We start from the raw sequence: 20,037 nt of genomic DNA, 5'->3' as shown, positions 1-20,037 counted from the left end.
TCTCCAAAGTGCCAAACAGCAGCGAATGTGAGCATTTGCCCACTCAAATCGGTTACGACGACGAACTGGAGTCAGGTCGAGACCCCGATGAGGACGACGAGCATGCAGATGAGCTTCCCTGAGACAGTTTCTGACAGTTTGTGCAGAAATTCTTTGGTTATGCAAACCGATTGTTCCAGCAGCTGTCCGAGTGGCTGGTCTCAGACGATCTTGGAGGTGAACATGCTGGATGTGGAGGTCCTGGGCTGGTGTGGTTACACGTGGTCTGCGGTTGTGAGGCTGGTTGGATGTACTGCCAAATTCTCTGAAACGCCTTTGGAGACGGCTTATGGTAGAGAAATGAACATTCAATACACGAGCAACAGTTCTGGTTGACATTCCTGCTGTCAGCATGCCAATTGCACGCTCCCTCAAATCTTGCAACATCTGTGGCATTGTGCTGTGTGATAAAACTGCACCTTTCAGAGTGGCCTTTTATTGTGGGCAGTCTAAGGCACACCTGTGCACTAATCATGGTGTCTAATCAGCATCTTGATATGGCACACCTGTGAGGTGGGATGGATTATCTCAGCAAAGGAGAAGTGCTCACTATCACAGATTTAGACTGGTTTGTGCACAGTATTTGAGGGAAATGGTGATATTGTGTATGTGGAAAAAGTTTTAGATCGTTGAGTTAATCTCATACAAAATGGGAGCAAAACTATGTAGACAGGTATGTGCCTTTCCAAATCTTGTTCAATCAACTAATTTTACCCCAGGTGGACTCAGTTAAGCTGTAGAAACATCTCAAGGATGATCAGTGTAAACAGGGTGCGTCAGAGCTCGATTATGAGCTTCATGGCAAAGGCTATGAATACTTATGTACATGTGATTTCTTATTTTTAAAAGAAATTTGCTAAAATCTAAAAAAAAAACCTTTTTCACATTGTCATTATGAGGTATTGTGTGTAGAATTTTGAGGAAAAACTGAATTTCATACATTTTTTAATAAGGCTGTAACCTAACAAAATGCGGAAAAAGTCAAGCACTGTGAATACTTTCCAGATGCACCACATGGGTAAATAGCACTGGGCGGGGGCAGAGGAGATAGGGTAAGCAGGTAGATAGAACTCAATAGCCCAGGCAGCCCATCTAGGGGAAAGCAAACCCCAATCTCAAACCTCTGTTGTCTTGAGGGAATGTCCATCCTAGGAAAAAAGGCTATGGAAGTAAGTCCAGAAAGAAAATCCAGAGTGGAGTCCGAGAGGCGGATGGTCATCAAACACTGGCATTCTTCCTACACATTCTGCAGCCAAACAGACACTGAGCGTTATGCTTCATGTTCCCTGGGACCACATCAGAGAGATTGAGAGAGGGGCATTGCTTGCCCGGGAAACACTTTGCCTCCATACACCTTGCCCAGGCTAGAGTGCGGGAGACGTCACTTCAGTTTCCCCCTTTTTTTGGAGGGGTGAGAAACAAACCGGAAGACAGTAGTTATGAGTTATAAATCTTTGCTAGATTGTCGTAGAACTGAAGTGTAAACGTGGAGGCTCCCAAAAACTATTCATTAACAGTGGAGAAAGTGTAAAACAAGTAAGAAAAATTAATAAATCATTTTCATCTAAGTAATGCATGTATTCTGTTCATCCATCTCCTTGATTTGATGCCTGTTGCCTTCGCATGATGTGTTGATTTTGCATATAGGATAAGTCTATAGGGCAGCACAGTGGCTTAGTGTTTAGCACTGATGCCTCACAGCAGGAAGGTCATTGGATCACTTCCCACCCTTTCTGTGTGGAGGTTGCATGTTCTCCCCGTGTTTGCGTGGGTTCCCTCTGGGTGCTCCGGCTTTCTCCCGCATCCAAAGACATGCAGGTTAGGTGGATTGGAAACTTTAACTTGCCCATAGGTGTGTGTGTGTGCGCGGGTGTGAATGTGTTTGTCTGTTTATATGTGACCCTGCGACAGACTGGTGTCCTGTCCAGGGTGTACCCTGCCTCATGTCATATGACTGCTGGGATAGGCTCTGGTTCAAGTCCACCCTTAACTGCTCTCAATGTAAAGTGGCACTGTGTCAGGAAGGGTATCTGGCGTAAAACCTGTGCCAAAAATCAACATGTAGATCCATTAAAAAGCGGAAGGGACTTACTTTTGACAAGTAAAGCATAAATTAGTACTGAAAAAGTATTATTACTACACTAAGGGTTACGGCCACTACACCAGCTTGGCACGTGCAGAAATCCAAGCTGCCAGGCGACAGGAGGTCGGGGCAGGGAAACAATGGCACAACGCTCTGTGGACTGGACTGTCTCATTTCAGAATGGTTTGTTATGGCCTCCACTGTGTCTGAAGGTCCGAACAGTTTTGTGGGACACAGATCTTAGGAATGTGCAGACCCTGAATTGGGAAACAGCCTTAGACTTTGCAATCAAGCAGGGGAGTATAACCATGGATACAGTCCAAAAGATTTGCAGCAATGCAAACACCCAAAAACACCAAAACACTCAAATTAGTACGCGTAATTAGTAATTAGTAAAATGGCTTCATCTGGCAATTTTTTTAACTTATTACAATAATTCTAGAAAGCAGGCCTAGACCCCTTATCCAGTAGATTTTTTTAAAAAAAGGAGGCTGGAAACATCATGATGTTGTACCTTAAGGAAATACTTCAGCATTAGTTTTGGAGATATGTGAGCAGAAGCACAGCGCCCTCCGGTGAGGTGAGGCTAATTAGATGTACATTTGAAGCTGAGTATTCATATGAAATCAGAAGGTCAAACTGTTTGAAGAGTCAAGGTTCTGCAGCGATAAAGTATTTTAACACTACAGGTCCCTCAGGTCCGAGCTGCTTCTTCACCTTGTATAATTAAAAGAGTCTGGGGTCACAGACCAGCTGGTGATTCAGCTGCAGGAGGTGCGCTGTGACGGAAACGCACACCAACAACACAAACAATCTCACTTTGTCTTTTTCTTCAGCTCTGTTTAACTTAATCCCTGTGGGTCTGAGAGTTGTGGCCATCCAATCAGTCAAGACGGGCCTCTACATCGCCATGAATGGAGAGGGTCACCTCTACTCCTCGGTGAGCACACGCATGCATGGCGAGCACGGATGCACAGAAATGATCATTTCCACACAGCTGCTGTTATCGACACACATTTGACAGTGTTTTTCTGCAGTAGCTTATTTTCACATCACATCCTCCACAGATGCGCTCACTGCCTGTGTACATCACTGAAAATAAGCAAAGCTTTAACTCTTACGCTGTGCCCATCTGAATGTGTTAGACTGTGCAGGGCACCAGGGGTCTCATTTAGGAATATTGTGTATGCACAAAAATTGTGTGCACGCCTTTTTCCACCACACATGAATGAGAATTTATAAAGGAAGAATATGCGCTAAGAATGTGCACAGCTCGTGCACATTCTTCAGACCAGCCCTGCAGATGTTTTTCAAATCAAATGAAGAAGTAAAAAATAAGGTGAGAAGAAGCATAAAACAAAGCAGCCAATGTCACGGTGTTCAGAGTGTGTTTTATTGTTATTAAAATATTTATACACACACACATTAATACTGGGTATGTGCAAATTAGGGTTGGGTTGACGAATGAAAATCATTAGTTGACTAGTTGGCGACTAAATTTGACATTGAATGAATTAAGTCAATTTGTAATCTTCATGGTGAAATTAAAATGTGACATTTGTTTTAACAAATATAATCACAAAATCACAAATAAAAAAACAGCATTAGCATGAAGACAATACCTGCATAGGCATAGACAACCCATCTGAGCTGACTAACTCAGTTTCTTCACTGAGTGGCAGCTCCAGCAGGTCTAATTCTGTTAAGGGTTAAATGAACTTAACAAATGGCTTTCGACTACTCGACTAATAAAAATAGTCAACTAGTCAGATGTTAGCTTGTCGTAGTCAACTATTACAATTAGTCATCCCATCCCTTGTGCAAACTGCCATTGACACAGCTAACAAATGATCGCCAACCGCTAATCTGCTAACTGAAACGTTAACTATGATATTGCGCAACGAATAAACCATTAAACATTATTGGAAGCCACCATAGAGAGAAAACTGACCCACCTTTCGTCAAAAAAGTGACAGCTGCCAATCAAAATCGGCCACGTCACTAAGCCCCGCCCCCTCTATGACGTCATAGCCAATCAGAATCGATGACGTCACTATGTCCCGCCCCTAAGCCCCTCCCCTAGTCCCGCCTCCAAGCCCCGCCCCTTATGACGTCACAGCCAATCATAATCGATGACGTCATTATGCCCCGCCCCTAAGCCCCGCCCCTGATCCCGCCTCCGAGCCCCCGCCCCTTATGACGTCACATCCAATCAGAGTCGATGACGTCAGTATGCCCCGCCCCTAAGCCCCGCCCCCAGCTCCTCCCCTAGTTCCGCCCCTGGCTCCTCCCCTAGCCCCACCCCCAAGCTCCTCCCCTAACCCCGGCCAAGCACCGCCTCCAAGCCATACCTCCCCTCCCACCCAGGGTCTAATATTTTAATGTCATTTTATTTCATGAATTAAAGAACGATTAAAAATACCTAGATCTTTTTAATGTATTAAAGAATTAACTAATTCTGAAATAATTAAACATAAATCACTGTCTATTATTTAATGACCCTTTAATATCTTTAATTCTTAAATTATTACGTTTCCTTTTCTGTTTTTTAATTCGTAAATTAAAGAAGGGGAACAAATACCCGTCTCTCTCGGCTGTAAGTCTTTGCAGCAAGACGGTCAAATACCCACGCATAGAGCCGCTCGCGGAAACATGACCCCACGGCTGTAAAACCTGTTGCAGACGCTGTGTCTGTGTGAGTGCGTGCGTGCGTGCATGTGTGTGTGTGTGTGTGTGTGTGCGTGTGTGTGTGTGTGGCGGGACACCCGCTGAGCGGAGATGCTGCCCCGAGGTGATGAACCCGAAGAACAATAAACAATGCTCCTTATCACTCACGCCAAAGGATGTTTCAATAAACAAAGCTCCTTATCACTCACGCCAAATGGTGTTTCTTTTAAGATATTACCCGATCATCATGGTGCGCGGGACACCCGCTGATCGGAGATGCCGCCCAGAGGTGATGAAGGCGGAAAAAAACAAAGTTTCTTCTCCGTCACTCCCGGCAGGGTGGCTGGGTGTCAGGCCAGATGGTATTTTTTAGAGCAAAAGGTACCAGTAAGTGTTTTTCACAAAAAACCTCGTTTGAAAAACAATTTACCCTTTTCAACAATATTATAGGAAAGAACACAGGCTGTATAAGGTTTAGAATATGTGCTTTATTACATTCATTAAAGTCACACACAGAGAAAAAAGCAATTGTTCATGTTTATTAAACACAGCATACGTGAAGGAAAACATTAAGAAAAAAGTATTTGGTCCACTTACATGAAGAAAAAAAGTATACGTTCATGTTTATTAAACACAACATACGTGAAGGAAAACATTAAGAAAAAAGTACTTGTTCCAGTTACCTGAAGAAAAAAGCATATTTTCATGGTTATTAAACACAAATTTGGTCCACTTACATGAAGAAAAAAGCATACGTCCATGTTTATTAAAGGGTAACCATCAGGCTGTCGCTGTAAATTAGCTGATAGATGATTATTGTGTCTCCAGCTGCGTATAATAAACTCAAGTCTGCTCAGTGCCACTTTTCTAAGGCAACAAGTTCGCATATTTTTTTTTGTAAAGTCAACTTATTATATTTTACACATTTTGGGATTCAAACATCAAATCCTTATCTTATCTCAACACTTCACGGTAATGTTCACATGCCAGCAGCTTGGATGTTAAGTCCTAAATCTAAACATTTTCTTTGCTCACTTGTATTGCTGCAAGTTCCTGCTTTACCACCTCATTCTGACCAAGAAACATCTGAAGTGGGTCAAAAAAATAACTGAAACTGTTCTTGAAAGCAGCTTTCTCCTGGTTAGTTTTTAATACACCCTGAAGACATCAAGATTCTCTGATCAGATTTCTTGGGAGACTTTCTAAAAGGGAGACATGTATTGTTTTAATATGAAAATCAGCCGTCAGCATTTTATGTCAAGTGTTCCCTGAAAATCACAGATAACTGAATGACGGAGAACTGAAGCAACAACTTTGAAGTTTCAAATAAAACAGGGTTCATCAGCTTTTTCTGGTTTATCAGAATCTGAATCAGAACAGCTTTTAATGGCCAAGTATCCACAGAATACATGGAATTTGACTTTGGTTTGAGCCGCACTCTCTCTGTACACTGTAAATGCATGCAAACATACAAACGAATTAAGTTAACCGGACTCAGTTTTCAAGCTGTAGCTTCAAGAAAATTAAGTTGACCTGAATATGATGAATGAACAAAACTATTTTGAGAATTAAGCCGTCACTTGCTGGATGCTCACAGTAAATACATTACTGTAATTTATTTTTTTCAGTACAGCAAAATAAACAAGTTACTGTAATCTAGATTTTAAGTGTATTTGAGTACTGCACACTCGCAATAATTAAGGTAATCAAATCTGCTTCAAGACAACATAAATTACTTTGTAAGGCAGCAAGTTTGCATTTTTTGATTATTTTCATTTTTAGTAAAGTCAACTTATTATTTTTTACAGTGTAAGGCATGTAGAAATACCCTAAACAGCGAATAATCCGCAGTAAAAATTGTACAACGTGTTTTTAAAAACCGCTTGTAATTATGAAGAAACTAGTTTAGCTAACAACTGCTACAGAAAGGTGAACATTTATTAAAATGAATCTGAAATACACGAGTTGACCAACATCAGGAGGGTAAGAGTTCTAATGTTAAAACTCACTGTTGTTACTCCGCTGTTTTATGATTTGTAAAAAGCTGCACCAGGCACTTGAAAGTTGCACATTTCCGACCAATTCTGTCAAAAAACATTAACAGCCTGTGAGCCGACACACTGCTGTCAGTGTGACAAGAGGAAAGTGTGTCATGTAGAATCTGTGCATTTGTTCAGAGCGTATAATTATAAATCTCAAGTCGTTTTAACGTGGATAAAGATTTAAATGCGGTTGTTTTGCAGAAGTTCCACTGAAACACACAGAAGCTGTAATTTTTACAATTCACACGCCGTATCTTTGATAGAAACAGTCGGTGGTCATTTATTGAGAAATCTAACTGGCGGAGGGTTTTACGCTTTAAACGCTTATTTGGTTGTGAAAAGCTCCACAAAAACTTCTACTTTTCGAGCTGATGCTGACTGTTTGCATAAATTTTTGGCTGAGTGGGGAAACGTCTGACATTATATAGCCAATATGTTTTTTTTTTTCTTACTTTACGGACCTTTAAAAACTTTAGTCATATTACTAAATCATTGTTTTTCGTTTTTCTTACCTCATGAAGGCGACTCTCTCTCCGGCTCCCCGTGTCGTCTAATAACCCTCTGGGCTTCATTTGTCTTCTTCTTCTCGTTAAACCAGAATAAACTTTTTATGCATCGCAATTATTCTCTCTCAAAAACATTCATTAATACCAGTCCAAAATATCCTCGAACCTCCGGGCATCTTGCAGGAGCGACGGTCACGTCTCGCCACAAACTGAAAGAAAAGATGCGACTTATTAAATATTTAGCCTACACTTTAAAAAAAAAAACGTCATGATGTGATTTTTTTCTTCTTACCGTGTAACACGAGTCCGTCCCCGCGGCGCCCTGTTGACGGTTCGACAGACCTCCGTCGGTTAGAACACACCAGCTCCGCGTTATTAACCTGTATTTTTAATATAAATGAGATTTCAGAGGGTTTACTATCTCTGCTGCTGTGTCTGGGGGAAAAAACTTGATTAAACAGCGTTAAATAAACTCCTAACAGAATATCCACAAACTGTAACACAGACCATACTTATTAATGAAATATTTACACTTTAAAAAGTTATGAGCTGATTTTCTTACGTCATAAAGGAGAGTCTGTCCCTGGCCTGTCGTGTCGTCTAAATGATCCTCGGGGGTTAATTTGTCAGGCCGAATTCTTCTGCTCCATCAGAATAAACTTTTCTCACCGTGGGGCTCTATATCTAACAAAAAAACATCATTTAAAAAAATGTTTACCGCCGAGGATCTTTTTTTTTAAAAAAAAAACAGAAGCATTTCTATCAAAAGATTACTTAATTCACTTGCCGTGAAAGACTTTCGCACTCTGAAGAAAAAGAAAACTTCATTCCGAGAGAATGAACGTCTGCTCCAGTCAGCGGCTGGAATGAAGGAAAAACACTGCAGCAGGAGGCGGGACAGAAAACTGTCCAGCCTCCAAAACAAGCTCATTACCCACAGGTATCAGGTTTTATGGTGGACCCAAAAAACACACGTAATCATCGATCAGGGGATTTAGCCTGACACCTCGAACCCAGGGACACAGCAGGACCTCATAAAAATATTGCTTCAAACGGGATCTGTGACGCTGGTCCGGTTTGTCAAAAGAGGTGCGACCTTTTGCGCTAAACACCCCAAATACACACACACAGGCACACACTTTTAAGAGCAAATATCCCCAGACCCGCGCGTGTAGTGGTCCCATACTATGAACAAAAGCGGATGGATAGCAAAGTCATGACGGATAATACAGAAATAGTGGACCTTTTAATAGTTGCACTAAAAGAATGAAACGCTACTCACAGGAGAATTAGTTTTCCCAGCTTCAGCCTGTCTTATTCCAGACATGTCAGAAACCACATGAACAAAACATCTACATATCTTTAACACCAAAGAGATTTAAATATATCCGTACATACATATGTACATACTCATATTTTTTCCCATTTCTATTTCCATGTTTCCTTTTTGTGAATATTTACAAATAAAATAAAGGTCACTGCGTGTATTAAATATATATCAGCGCCACCGGGGCGTCGTACCAAGATGTGCTGTCTTTATACACCGAAAATACTATCGCAAACCATGATCTGGTTTCTGATTTTGTGAAAAGATATCGTAATTGCCTTAAGAAAAGGGGTAATACCTCCTGTATCCAGCTACAAGGACCTTCGCACACTTTTAAATGCTGTGACAGCTTGTGTTAACCTTTGATCCTAATTTTTTTTTTTTATGTTTTTTCACGTGAAAATGTAACCCCTGTCTTGGGACAACCTCCCGATCATACCTTTTAAAGTTTTATCGCGTTTGCACGCTTTAAAACATTGTTATTAAGTACAGAAAGAAGTGTTAATCTTTGATCCTAAATTTTTTAAATTTTTTTTTGTCACCTGAAAATGGGTTGGATGTGTGAGAGCAGCCTTCCGATCATACCTTTAAAGTTTTACCGCGTTTGGATAATTTAAAACGTCGTTATTAAGCGCAGAAAGAAGCGTTGACCTTTGACCTTGAATTTTTTATGCGCGTTTTTTTGTGAAAAAATGCTTCTGGTGTGTTGAGAACGCTCTCCCGATCATACCTTTAAAGTTTTACCGCGTTTGGACGTGTTTAAAAATTGTCACGGCTCGTGTTAATCTTTGATCCTAAAATTTTTTAATGTTTTTTTGCCTGAAAACGGACCGGATGTGTTGAGAGCGGCCTCCCGATCATACCTTTAAAGTTTTATCGCGTATGCACGCGTTTAAATATTGTCCCTCACATAAAACATGTTCAAGCTAAAATATCTAAAAATATTTCTAGTACCCTCAACAAAGCAAAAATATTTATTGAATTACAAAGCTCTACATATTTTATATCATTCACTTGTTTCGCCATATCTGAATTACTGCGTGGACGTTTGAGGCAACATTTACAAATCCTCACTTCGACCATTACCTTTATGATACCTTGTCAGTATTCATGACAGCCAATTAAGCAGTGTCTTTACTATAACCTTGATTAGCAATTTTAATGCGTATTCTTTATTCTATACAACATATAGCCTATTGAAATGATGTAAACTAAGGTGCAGCAATACAAATTCTATGGAAGAGACTTACATGATTAATTATAACATTTATTAAAATAAGGGCTTACTTTCATCAATCAGCAACTCCGTCACTACATAAACGGAAAGTTCACCCCTTAAAAGTCAAAATTCAGCCAAAAGAGGGGCACCTATTCTCGTTTTGAGCTTCTCACAAACCTTCATGCGCTGCGTCTCCTGGAACTCACCGTGGAAGAATATGAAGAGCTATTGTGGAATACTTTCGAGCAAAACTGCTGACAAAGATGTTCAGATGGTTCTTGCAGGATGCTAAGGTGACACTCCATGTGGTCCGGCTGCTGATGGTCTATTTCAGAGAGCCCACGGATGGACTTGTCCTTCTTGCAGATGTAAGTTTGTTCCTCTTCTTTCTTAAATTTTTATTGCATTGAATAATATTCTCACAACATGTATATATTTTCTGTACCCTATAGTCATCTTCCATAGGCTGACATCGAGAAGACCCTCACCCTGCCCATGATCTAATAACACTGCTTGGTATTTGGTGAATTTGCGCATTCGCATCAGATGAGCCGAAGTTATAGTCATCCCAGCAAAGCATGAATGTTAACCCGATTAGAGATATTTTCAAGATGCTTTCTGAAATAACTCCAATTTCATATTTCAGATGGGACAGAGCGTGTAACTGTGACGCTGTAATTTCAGTGTACTACAGTACCAAGAGGAGGCTGCCAGCACACTTGATTTCATTCAAAAGTAAGCCTCTTCTTCTCCAATTGACCTATTCACAGCAGTAATTTTGACATTAAATTGTATGGTCAACTCTCTCGTGGTGCTGTAATGACATAAATTGAAATGAAATTAACGATAGAAGGTTCACTTCTTCTATAAACAACAACCCTCTTTTGGAGTGACAAGATTAGGAATGAACATATCAGAGGGACGGCTCAGGTGGGACGGTTTGGAGACAGAGTCAGAGAGGCGAGATTGTGATGGTTTGGACGTGCAGAGGAGGGACCCATAGGGAGAAGGATGCTGAGGATGGAGCCACCAGGCAGGAGGAAACGAGGGAGGGCAGAGAGGAGGTTCATGGATGGGCTGAGGGAGGACATGCGGGTGGTTGGTGTGACAGAGGACAGGGTGAGAAGGAAACAATTGATCTGCTGTGGCGACCCCTAACGGGAACGGCTAAAAGACAAAGAAGATGCTGAAGATCCTGTCCAAATTACTAGTGATTGTTTATCAACAATCCTGTATGTCCATATGTTTGGAATGCGCCAATAGCCATCTCATCAATGTATCTGGTTAAACATAGTTCTGATTTTATTACCCAGCCGTGCTCTATATTGGAGATTTTATTTATGTCCAACCTCCGATCTCGGACTACCGTTTTTTCAGGTGATACATTGGGATCAATCCTGAAAGGGTGACAAAGACCTGCCGCGGCATGACCACTTCCAAAAGGACGGGTAGACTTGTTAAAAAAAAGTCGACCACGGTGAATCCCCAGGTAGCCACACTGCTCAAGAACCTGATGGATCTTGAGTGGAATTTCATATAGGTGACTAAGAACGCTCTACTCCCGCTCGTCTTGTCAGCAGTGTTTAAATTTTGACTTTTAAGGGGTGAACTTTCCGTTTATGTAGTGACGGAGTTGCTGATTGATGAAAGTAAGCCCTTATTTTAATAAATGTTATAATTAATCATGTAAGTCTCTTCCATAGAATTTGTATTGCTGCACCTTAGTTTACATCATTTCAATAGGCTATATGTTGTATAGAATAAAGAATACGCATTAAAATTGCTAATCAAGGTTATAGTAAAGACACTGCTTAATTGGCTGTCATGAATACTGACAAGGTATCATAAAGGTAATGGTCGAAGTGAGGATTTGTAAATGTTGCCTCAAACGTCCACGCAGTAATTCAGATATGGCGAAACAAGTGAATGATATAAAATATGTAGAGCTTTGTAATTCAATAAATATTTTTGCTTTGTTGAGGGTACTAGAAATATTTTTAGATATTTTAGCTTGAACATGTTTTATGTGAGGGACAATATTTAAACGCGTGCATACGCGATAAAACTTTAAAGGTATGATCGGGAGGCCGCTCTCAACACATCCGGTCCGTTTTCAGGCAAAAAAAACATTAAAAAATTTTAGGATCAAAGATTAACACGAGCCGTGACAATTTTTAAACACGTCCAAACGCGGTAAAACTTTAAAGGTATGATCGGGAGAGCGTTCTCAACACACCAGAAGCATTTTTTCACAAAAAAACGCGCATAAAAAATTCAAGGTCAAAGGTCAACGCTTCTTTCTGCGCTTAATAACGACGTTTTAAATTATCCAAACGCGGTAAAACTTTAAAGGTATGATCGGAAGGCTGCTCTCACACATCCAACCCATTTTCAGGTGACAAAAAAAAATTTAAAAAATTTAGGATCAAAGATTAACACTTCTTTCTGTACTTAATAACAATGTTTTAAAGCGTGCAAACGCGATAAAACTTTAAAAGGTATGATCGGGAGGTTGTCCCAAGACAGGGGTTACATTTTCACGTGAAAAAACATAAAAAAAAAAAATTAGGATCAAAGGTTAACACAAGCTGTCACAGCATTTAAAAGTGTGCGAAGGTCCTTGTAGCTGGATACAGGAGGTATTACCCCTTTTCTTAAGGCAATTACGATATCTTTTCACAAAATCAGAAACCAGATCATGGTTTGCGATAGTATTTTCGGTGTATAAAGACAGCACATCTTGGTACGACGCCCCGGTGGCGCTGATATATATTTAATACACGCAGTGACCTTTATTTTATTTGTAAATATTCACAAAAAGGAAACATGGAAATAGAAATGGGAAAAAATATGAGTATGTACATATGTATGTACGGATATATTTAAATCTCTTTGGTGTTAAAGATATGTAGATGTTTTGTTCATGTGGTTTCTGACATGTCTGGAATAAGACAGGCTGAAGCTGGGAAAACTAATTCTCCTGTGAGTAGCGTTTCATTCTTTTAGTGCAACTATTAAAAGGTCCACTATTTCTGTATTATCCGTCATGACTTTGCTATCCATCCGCTTTTGTTCATAGTATGGGACCACTACACGCGCGGGTCTGGGGATATTTGCTCTTAAAAGTGTGTGCCTGTGTGTGTGTATTTGGGGTGTTTAGCGCAAAAGGTCGCACCTCTTTTGACAAACCGGACCAGCGTCACAGATCCCGTTTGAAGCAATATTTTTATGAGGTCCTGCTGTGTCCCTGGGTTCGAGGTGTCAGGCTAAATCCCCTGATCGATGATTACGTGTGTTTTTTGGGTCCACCATAAAACCTGATACCTGTGGGTAATGAGCTTGTTTTGGAGGCTGGTCCAGTTTTCTGTCCCGCCTCCTGCTGCAGTGTTTTTCCTTCATTCCAGCCGCTGACTGGAGCAGACGTTCATTCTCTCGGAATGAAGTTTTCTTTTTCTTCAGAGTGCGAAAGTCTTTCACGGCAAGTGAATTAAGTAATCTTTTGATAGAAATGCTTCTGTTTTTTTTTTTAAAAAAAAAGATCCTCGGCGGTAAACATTTTTTTAAATGATGTTTTTTTGTTAGATATAGAGCCCCACGGTGAGAAAAGTTTATTCTGATGGAGCAGAAGAATTCGGCCTGACAAATTAACCCCCGAGGATCATTTAGACGACACGACAGGCCAGGGACAGACTCTCCTTTATGACGTAAGAAAATCAGCTCATAACTTTTTAAAGTGTAAATATTTCATTAATAAGTATGGTCTGTGTTACAGTTTGTGGATATTCTGTTAGGAGTTTATTTAACGCTGTTTAATCAAGTTTTTTCCCCCAGACACAGCAGCAGAGATAGTAAACCCTCTGAAATCTCATTTATATTAAAAATACAGGTTAATAACGCGGAGCTGGTGTGTTCTAACCGACGGAGGTCTGTCGAACCGTCAACAGGGCGCCGCGGGGACGGACTCGTGTTACACGGTAAGAAGAAAAAAATCACATCATGACGTTTTTTTTTTTAAAGTGTAGGCTAAATATTTAATAAGTCGCATCTTTTCTTTCAGTTTGTGGCGAGACGTGACCGTCGCTCCTGCAAGATGCCCGGAGGTTCGAGGATATTTTGGACTGGTATTAATGAATGTTTTTGAGAGAGAATAATTGCGATGCATAAAAAGTTTATTCTGGTTTAACGAGAAGAAGAAGACAAATGAAGCCCAGAGGGTTATTAGACGACACGGGGAGCCGGAGAGAGAGTCGCCTTCATGAGGTAAGAAAAAAAGGAAAACAATGATTTAGTAATATGACTAAAGTTTTTAAAGGTCCGTAAAGTAAGAAAAAAAAAAACATATTGGCTATATAATGTCAGACGTTTCCCCACTCAGCCAAAAATTTATGCAAACAGTCAGCATCAGCTCGAAAAGTAGAAGTTTTTGTGGAGCTTTTCACAACCAAATAAGCGTTTAAAGCGTAAAACCCTCCGCCAGTTAGATTTCTCAATAAATGACCACCGACTGTTTCTATCAAAGATACGGCGTGTGAATTGTAAAAATTACAGCTTCTGTGTGTTTTCAGTGGAACTTCTGCAAAACAACCGCATTTAAATCTTTATCCACGTTAAAACGACTTGAGATTTATAATTATACGCTCTGAACAAATGCACAGATTCTACATGACACACTTTCCTCTTGTCACACTGACAGCAGTGTGTCGGCTCACAGGCTGTTAATGTTTTTTGACAGAATTGGTCGGAAATGTGCAACTTTCAAGTGCCTGGTGCAGCTTTTTACAAATCATAAAACAGCGGAGTAACAACAGTGAGTTTTAACATTAGAACTCTTACCCTCCTGATGTTGGTCAACTCGTGTATTTCAGATTCATTTTAATAAATGTTCACCTTTCTGTAGCAGTTGTTAGCTAAACTAGTTTCTTCATAATTACAAGCGGTTTTTAAAAACACGTTGTACAATTTTTACTGCGGATTATTCGCTGTTTAGGGTATTTCTACATGCCTTACACTGTAAAAAATAATAAGTTGACTTTACTAAAAATGAAAATAATCAAAAAATGCAAACTTGCTGCCTTACAAAGTAATTTATGTTGTCTTGAAGCAGATTTGATTACCTTAATTATTGCGAGTGTGCAGTACTCAAATACACTTAAAATCTAGATTACAGTAACTTGTTTATTTTGCTGTACTGAAAAAAATAAATTACAGTAATGTATTTACTGTGAGCATCCAGCAAGTGACGGCTTAATTCTCAAAATAGTTTTGTTCATTCATCATATTCAGGTCAACTTAATTTTCTTGAAGCTACAGCTTGAAAACTGAGTCCGGTTAACTTAATTCGTTTGTATGTTTGCATGCATTTACAGTGTACAGAGAGAGTGCGGCTCAAACCAAAGTCAAATTCCATGTATTCTGTGGATACTTGGCCATTAAAAGCTGTTCTGATTCAGATTCTGATAAACCAGAAAAAGCTGATGAACCCTGTTTTATTTGAAACTTCAAAGTTGTTGCTTCAGTTCTCCGTCATTCAGTTATCTGTGATTTTCAGGGAACACTTGACATAAAATGCTGACGGCTGATTTTCATATTAAAACAATACATGTCTCCCTTTTAGAAAGTCTCCCAAGAAATCTGATCAGAGAATCTTGATGTCTTCAGGGTGTATTAAAAACTAACCAGGAGAAAGCTGCTTTCAAGAACAGTTTCAGTTATTTTTTTGACCCACTTCAGATGTTTCTTGGTCAGAATGAGGTGGTAAAGCAGGAACTTGCAGCAATACAAGTGAGCAAAGAAAATGTTTAGATTTAGGACTTAACATCCAAGCTGCTGGCATGTGAACATTACCGTGAAGTGTTGAGATAAGATAAGGATTTGATGTTTGAATCCCAAAATGTGTAAAATATAATAAGTTGACTTTACAAAAAAAAATATGCGAACTTGTTGCCTTAGAAAAGTGGCACTGAGCAGACTTGAGTTTATTATACGCAGCTGGAGACACAATAATCATCTATCAGCTAATTTACAGCGACAGCCTGATGGTTACCCTTTAATAAACATGGACGTATGCTTTTTTCTTCATGTAAGTGGACCAAATTTGTGTTTAATAACCATGAAAATATGCTTTTTTCTTCAGGTAACTGGAACAAGTACTTTTTTCTTAATGTTTTCCTTCACGTATGTTGTGTTTAATAAACATGAACGTATACTTTTTTTCTTCATGTAAGTGGACCAAATACTTTTTTCTTAATGTTTTCCTTCACGTATGCTGTGTTTAATAAACATGAACAATTGCTTTTTTCTCTGTGTGTGACTTTAATGAATGTAATAAAGCACATATTCTAAACCTTATACAGCCTGTGTTCTTTCCTATAATATTGTTGAAAAGGGTAAATTGTTTTTCAAACGAGGTTTTTTGTGAAAAACACTTACTGGTACCTTTTGCTCTAAAAAATACCATCTGGCCTGACACCCAGCCACCCTGCCGGGAGTGACGGAGAAGAAACTTTGTTTTTTTCCGCCTTCATCACCTCTGGGCGGCATCTCCGATCAGCGGGTGTCCCGCGCACCATGATGATCGGGTAATATCTTAAAAGAAACACCATTTGGCGTGAGTGATAAGGAGCTTTGTTTATTGAAACATCCTTTGGCGTGAGTGATAAGGAGCATTGTTTATTGTTCTTCGGGTTCATCACCTCGGGGCAGCATCTCCGCTCAGCGGGTGTCCCGCCACACACACACACACGCACACACACACACACACACACACACATGCACGCACGCACGCACTCACACAGACACAGCGTCTGCAACAGGTTTTACAGCCGTGGGGTCATGTTTCCGCGAGCGGCTCTATGCGTGGGTATTTGACCGTCTTGCTGCAAAGACTTACAGCCGAGAGAGACGGGTATTTGTTCCCCTTCTTTAATTTACGAATTAAAAAACAGAAAAGGAAACGTAATAATTTAAGAATTAAAGATATTAAAGGGTCATTAAATAATAGACAGTGATTTATGTTTAATTATTTCAGAATTAGTTAATTCTTTAATACATTAAAAAGATCTAGGTATTTTTAATCGTTCTTTAATTCATGAAATAAAATGACATTAAAATATTAGACCCTGGGTGGGAGGGGAGGTATGGCTTGGAGGCGGTGCTTGGCCGGGGTTAGGGGAGGAGCTTGGGGGTGGGGCTAGGGGAGGAGCCAGGGGCGGAACTAGGGGAGGAGCTGGGGGCGGGGCTTAGGGGCGGGGCATACTGACGTCATCGACTCTGATTGGATGTGACGTCATAAGGGGCGGGGGCTCGGAGGCGGGATCAGGGGCGGGGCTTAGGGGCGGGGCATAATGACGTCATCGATTATGATTGGCTGTGACGTCATAAGGGGCGGGGCTTGGAGGCGGGACTAGGGGAGGGGCTTAGGGGCGGGACATAGTGACGTCATCGATTCTGATTGGCTATGACGTCATAGAGGGGGCGGGGCTTAGTGACGTGGCCGATTTTGATTGGCAGCTGTCACTTTTTTGACGAAAGGTGGGTCAGTTTTCTCTCTCACCATGAATCAATTTGAGTTTTGTAGAGGAGTAGATCCATAATCAAATACATATAGATATGAGGACAGTGGGCATCATTCACTAATATGTGCACAGAAATGTACAAAATAAGTACATGCACACTCACTGCTGGATTCTTGATGTGCGTACCAGCCAGTTTTGTTCTCACCACCATGTCTGTGACTGAGAATCATTGTAAAGTAACAGGTGCATGTCCACTACCTGCAGTCTGCGTACTGCTGCCAAACCTCTATTTCTCTGTACAAGGACATCCTTTACTGTTACTGAATTTGGAATATTTATCAATAAAACTTCCTGCATGACATTAGCATAAACAATCTATAACCCCCAATAGGAGCAAATGTATAAATTTAGGGTTTGAACAGTAAACTTTATTTTTTGAAAAATATCACTGGACTTAAGTCGGCAGAAGTTAGCAGAACTATATTTACTGGAAAACCTAATTGGTCTGCTAAATTCAGCTGAAAAGCTAATCTGCTAACAAAAACATTAGCTTAACTGATTAGCGGTTAGCATTACTATGGCCACACTGCCATTCACACCCTGACTGTGGGTGCTGGAAATATTTTTTTTCCCTCCATTCAGCAGCTTTTCTTTTGTTCTTGATTCCAGAGCCAGGCTCATCAAATTAAATATGTCCTGTCCTCCAACTCTTCGATGAATGTCTCACTTTCGTAACTGCACTTATTATGTGATTTTTCCCCCTCCATCTGTATTCTCTGCTGTGTGTCAGAATGGTGCATATTTTGAGTGACAGACACGGACAAGTTGTATATGCAAGTGATAATTTGAAGGTGTTTATGTCCATTTGAGGCAAAAGATGGGCATGAACATCTTCCATGATAACTAAGATTCATAAAGAAAAAACATGAGGATAAAACATTTTACAATTTTGATGAAAACAATGCACATACACGTTTCTGCTTTTTCTGCATGCACATTTTTAGGTGGAATTCTACACAGTTTTATAAATGAGGCACCTTGTGTCTGGATGTGTCACACTGGACAAGCGGGTGTGTCTCACAGAGAAAGCAAGTGTGCAGATATGGGCATTAGTGGCACATGTTACGGAAAGATAAGAGAAGACTTTATTGATCTCACAGTGGAGACATTCACATGTTACGTCAGCTCTTAAAAACACACACAAGATGAGTGCGAGAAGAGGAAAATGTGCATCAAACAGCGTGTGCAAAAATAAGCAATAATAATAATACTTGTGTAGCGGCTTCTTCGCTCCTGCCTCCTGCCTACGGCAACACAACAGTGCCAACATTAACCCTGTGCAGCTTCACAGTAAATAAAGGAAATAAATAAAGCAAAGACATCAGATAGTCTGTTACACACGTCCCCCCCTCAACATGAAACGTCCTAGTTTCTGGTACCACTGTAAACAAAGCACATACATCATAATAAACAATAACATCAACAAAAAAAAAAAAACAGTATAACAGACTCCTGAATAATTGGATGTAATTAGCATCCACCAATCACGGTAAAATCATAACAAATGCGTTGCACTGGACTTAAAACCTAATAAAGTCTTTGAGGTGCGCCGGAGATCGTACCTCTCTTCCCCCACGAGATCGAGTGGGCACCGATGCCCCCAAATCCCCCCAGAGTTCGTAATCTCCATTCGCAGCCTGAGACTGACCCTCCACATCCGGGGCCTTGACGACTGGCCGGATGGGACTGCAGGCCAGAGGAGCAGCAGGAGGCGTATGCGTCGGCAGCGGCAGAGTATATGGCTTGAGTCTGTCATGGTGAACAACCTGGGCTCGTTCCATCGAGTCCAGAGGGTTAACAATGCGATATGTCAGGGCATCTTCCCCAGTGCTAACTACTAAGTCACCGTGCTGCCGGTTTCATGTCAAACATCTTCACAATCTCATAATTCTCTGTCTGTGCTCATTATATATATATATATATATATATATATATATATATATATATATATATATATATATATATATATATATATATATATATATATATATATATATATATTATATATATATATATATATTATATATATATATATATATATATATAATGAGCCATGCACAGACAGAGAATTATGAGATTGTGAAGATGTTTGACATGAAACCGGCAGCACGGTGACTTAGTAGTTAGCACTGTTTTCTCACAGCAAGAAGGTCATGGATTCGATTCCCACCTGTGGCTTTCTGTGTGGAGTTTGCATGTTTGCATCTCTGGGGGCTCCGGCTTCTTCCCACATCCAAAGACACACAGGTTAGCTTGATTGGACACTGTAAATTGTCTGTAGGTGTGAATGTGTTTGCTTGTTTATATGTACCCCTGCGACAGACTGGCGTCCTGTCCAGGCTGTACCCCGCCTTGCGCTCTATGACTGCTGTAATTGGACTAAGTGGTTGAAGATGAGTGAGTGACATGAAACCCAAATCATATGTAGCTATAAAGAAAATAGAAAAAAAAACTATTTTGTATCACGCCGCTGTCAGAACATAACCTCTGTACTCTATTATAACTTTAATTTTGCACAATATGATTATGTGCTTGTGAAACAAGTTATGGCACTGGCTGTCATCCTGTGTGTGGTACGAC

The 20,037-nt window shown here is 40.3% G+C and overlaps 1 protein-coding gene across 1 annotated transcript in view; it reads left to right on the top strand.

Moving 5' to 3' along the window:
• LOC117516783 (fibroblast growth factor 14-like) overlaps positions 1-20,037 on the top strand; it is a 92,823-nt gene that overhangs the window by 22,356 nt on the left and 50,430 nt on the right. The window contains 1 exon segment of the mRNA XM_034177642.1: positions 2,959-3,062. Within this exon segment, the coding sequence (XP_034033533.1) occupies positions 2,959-3,062 (104 nt within the window).

Source organism: Thalassophryne amazonica, chromosome 1, assembly GCF_902500255.1.
Source record: "Thalassophryne amazonica chromosome 1, fThaAma1.1, whole genome shotgun sequence".
NCBI lineage: Eukaryota > Metazoa > Chordata > Actinopteri > Batrachoidiformes > Batrachoididae > Thalassophryne > Thalassophryne amazonica.
The sequence above is the reverse complement of the archived record's forward strand: the minus strand, read 5'-3'. Positions and strand labels throughout refer to the sequence as shown.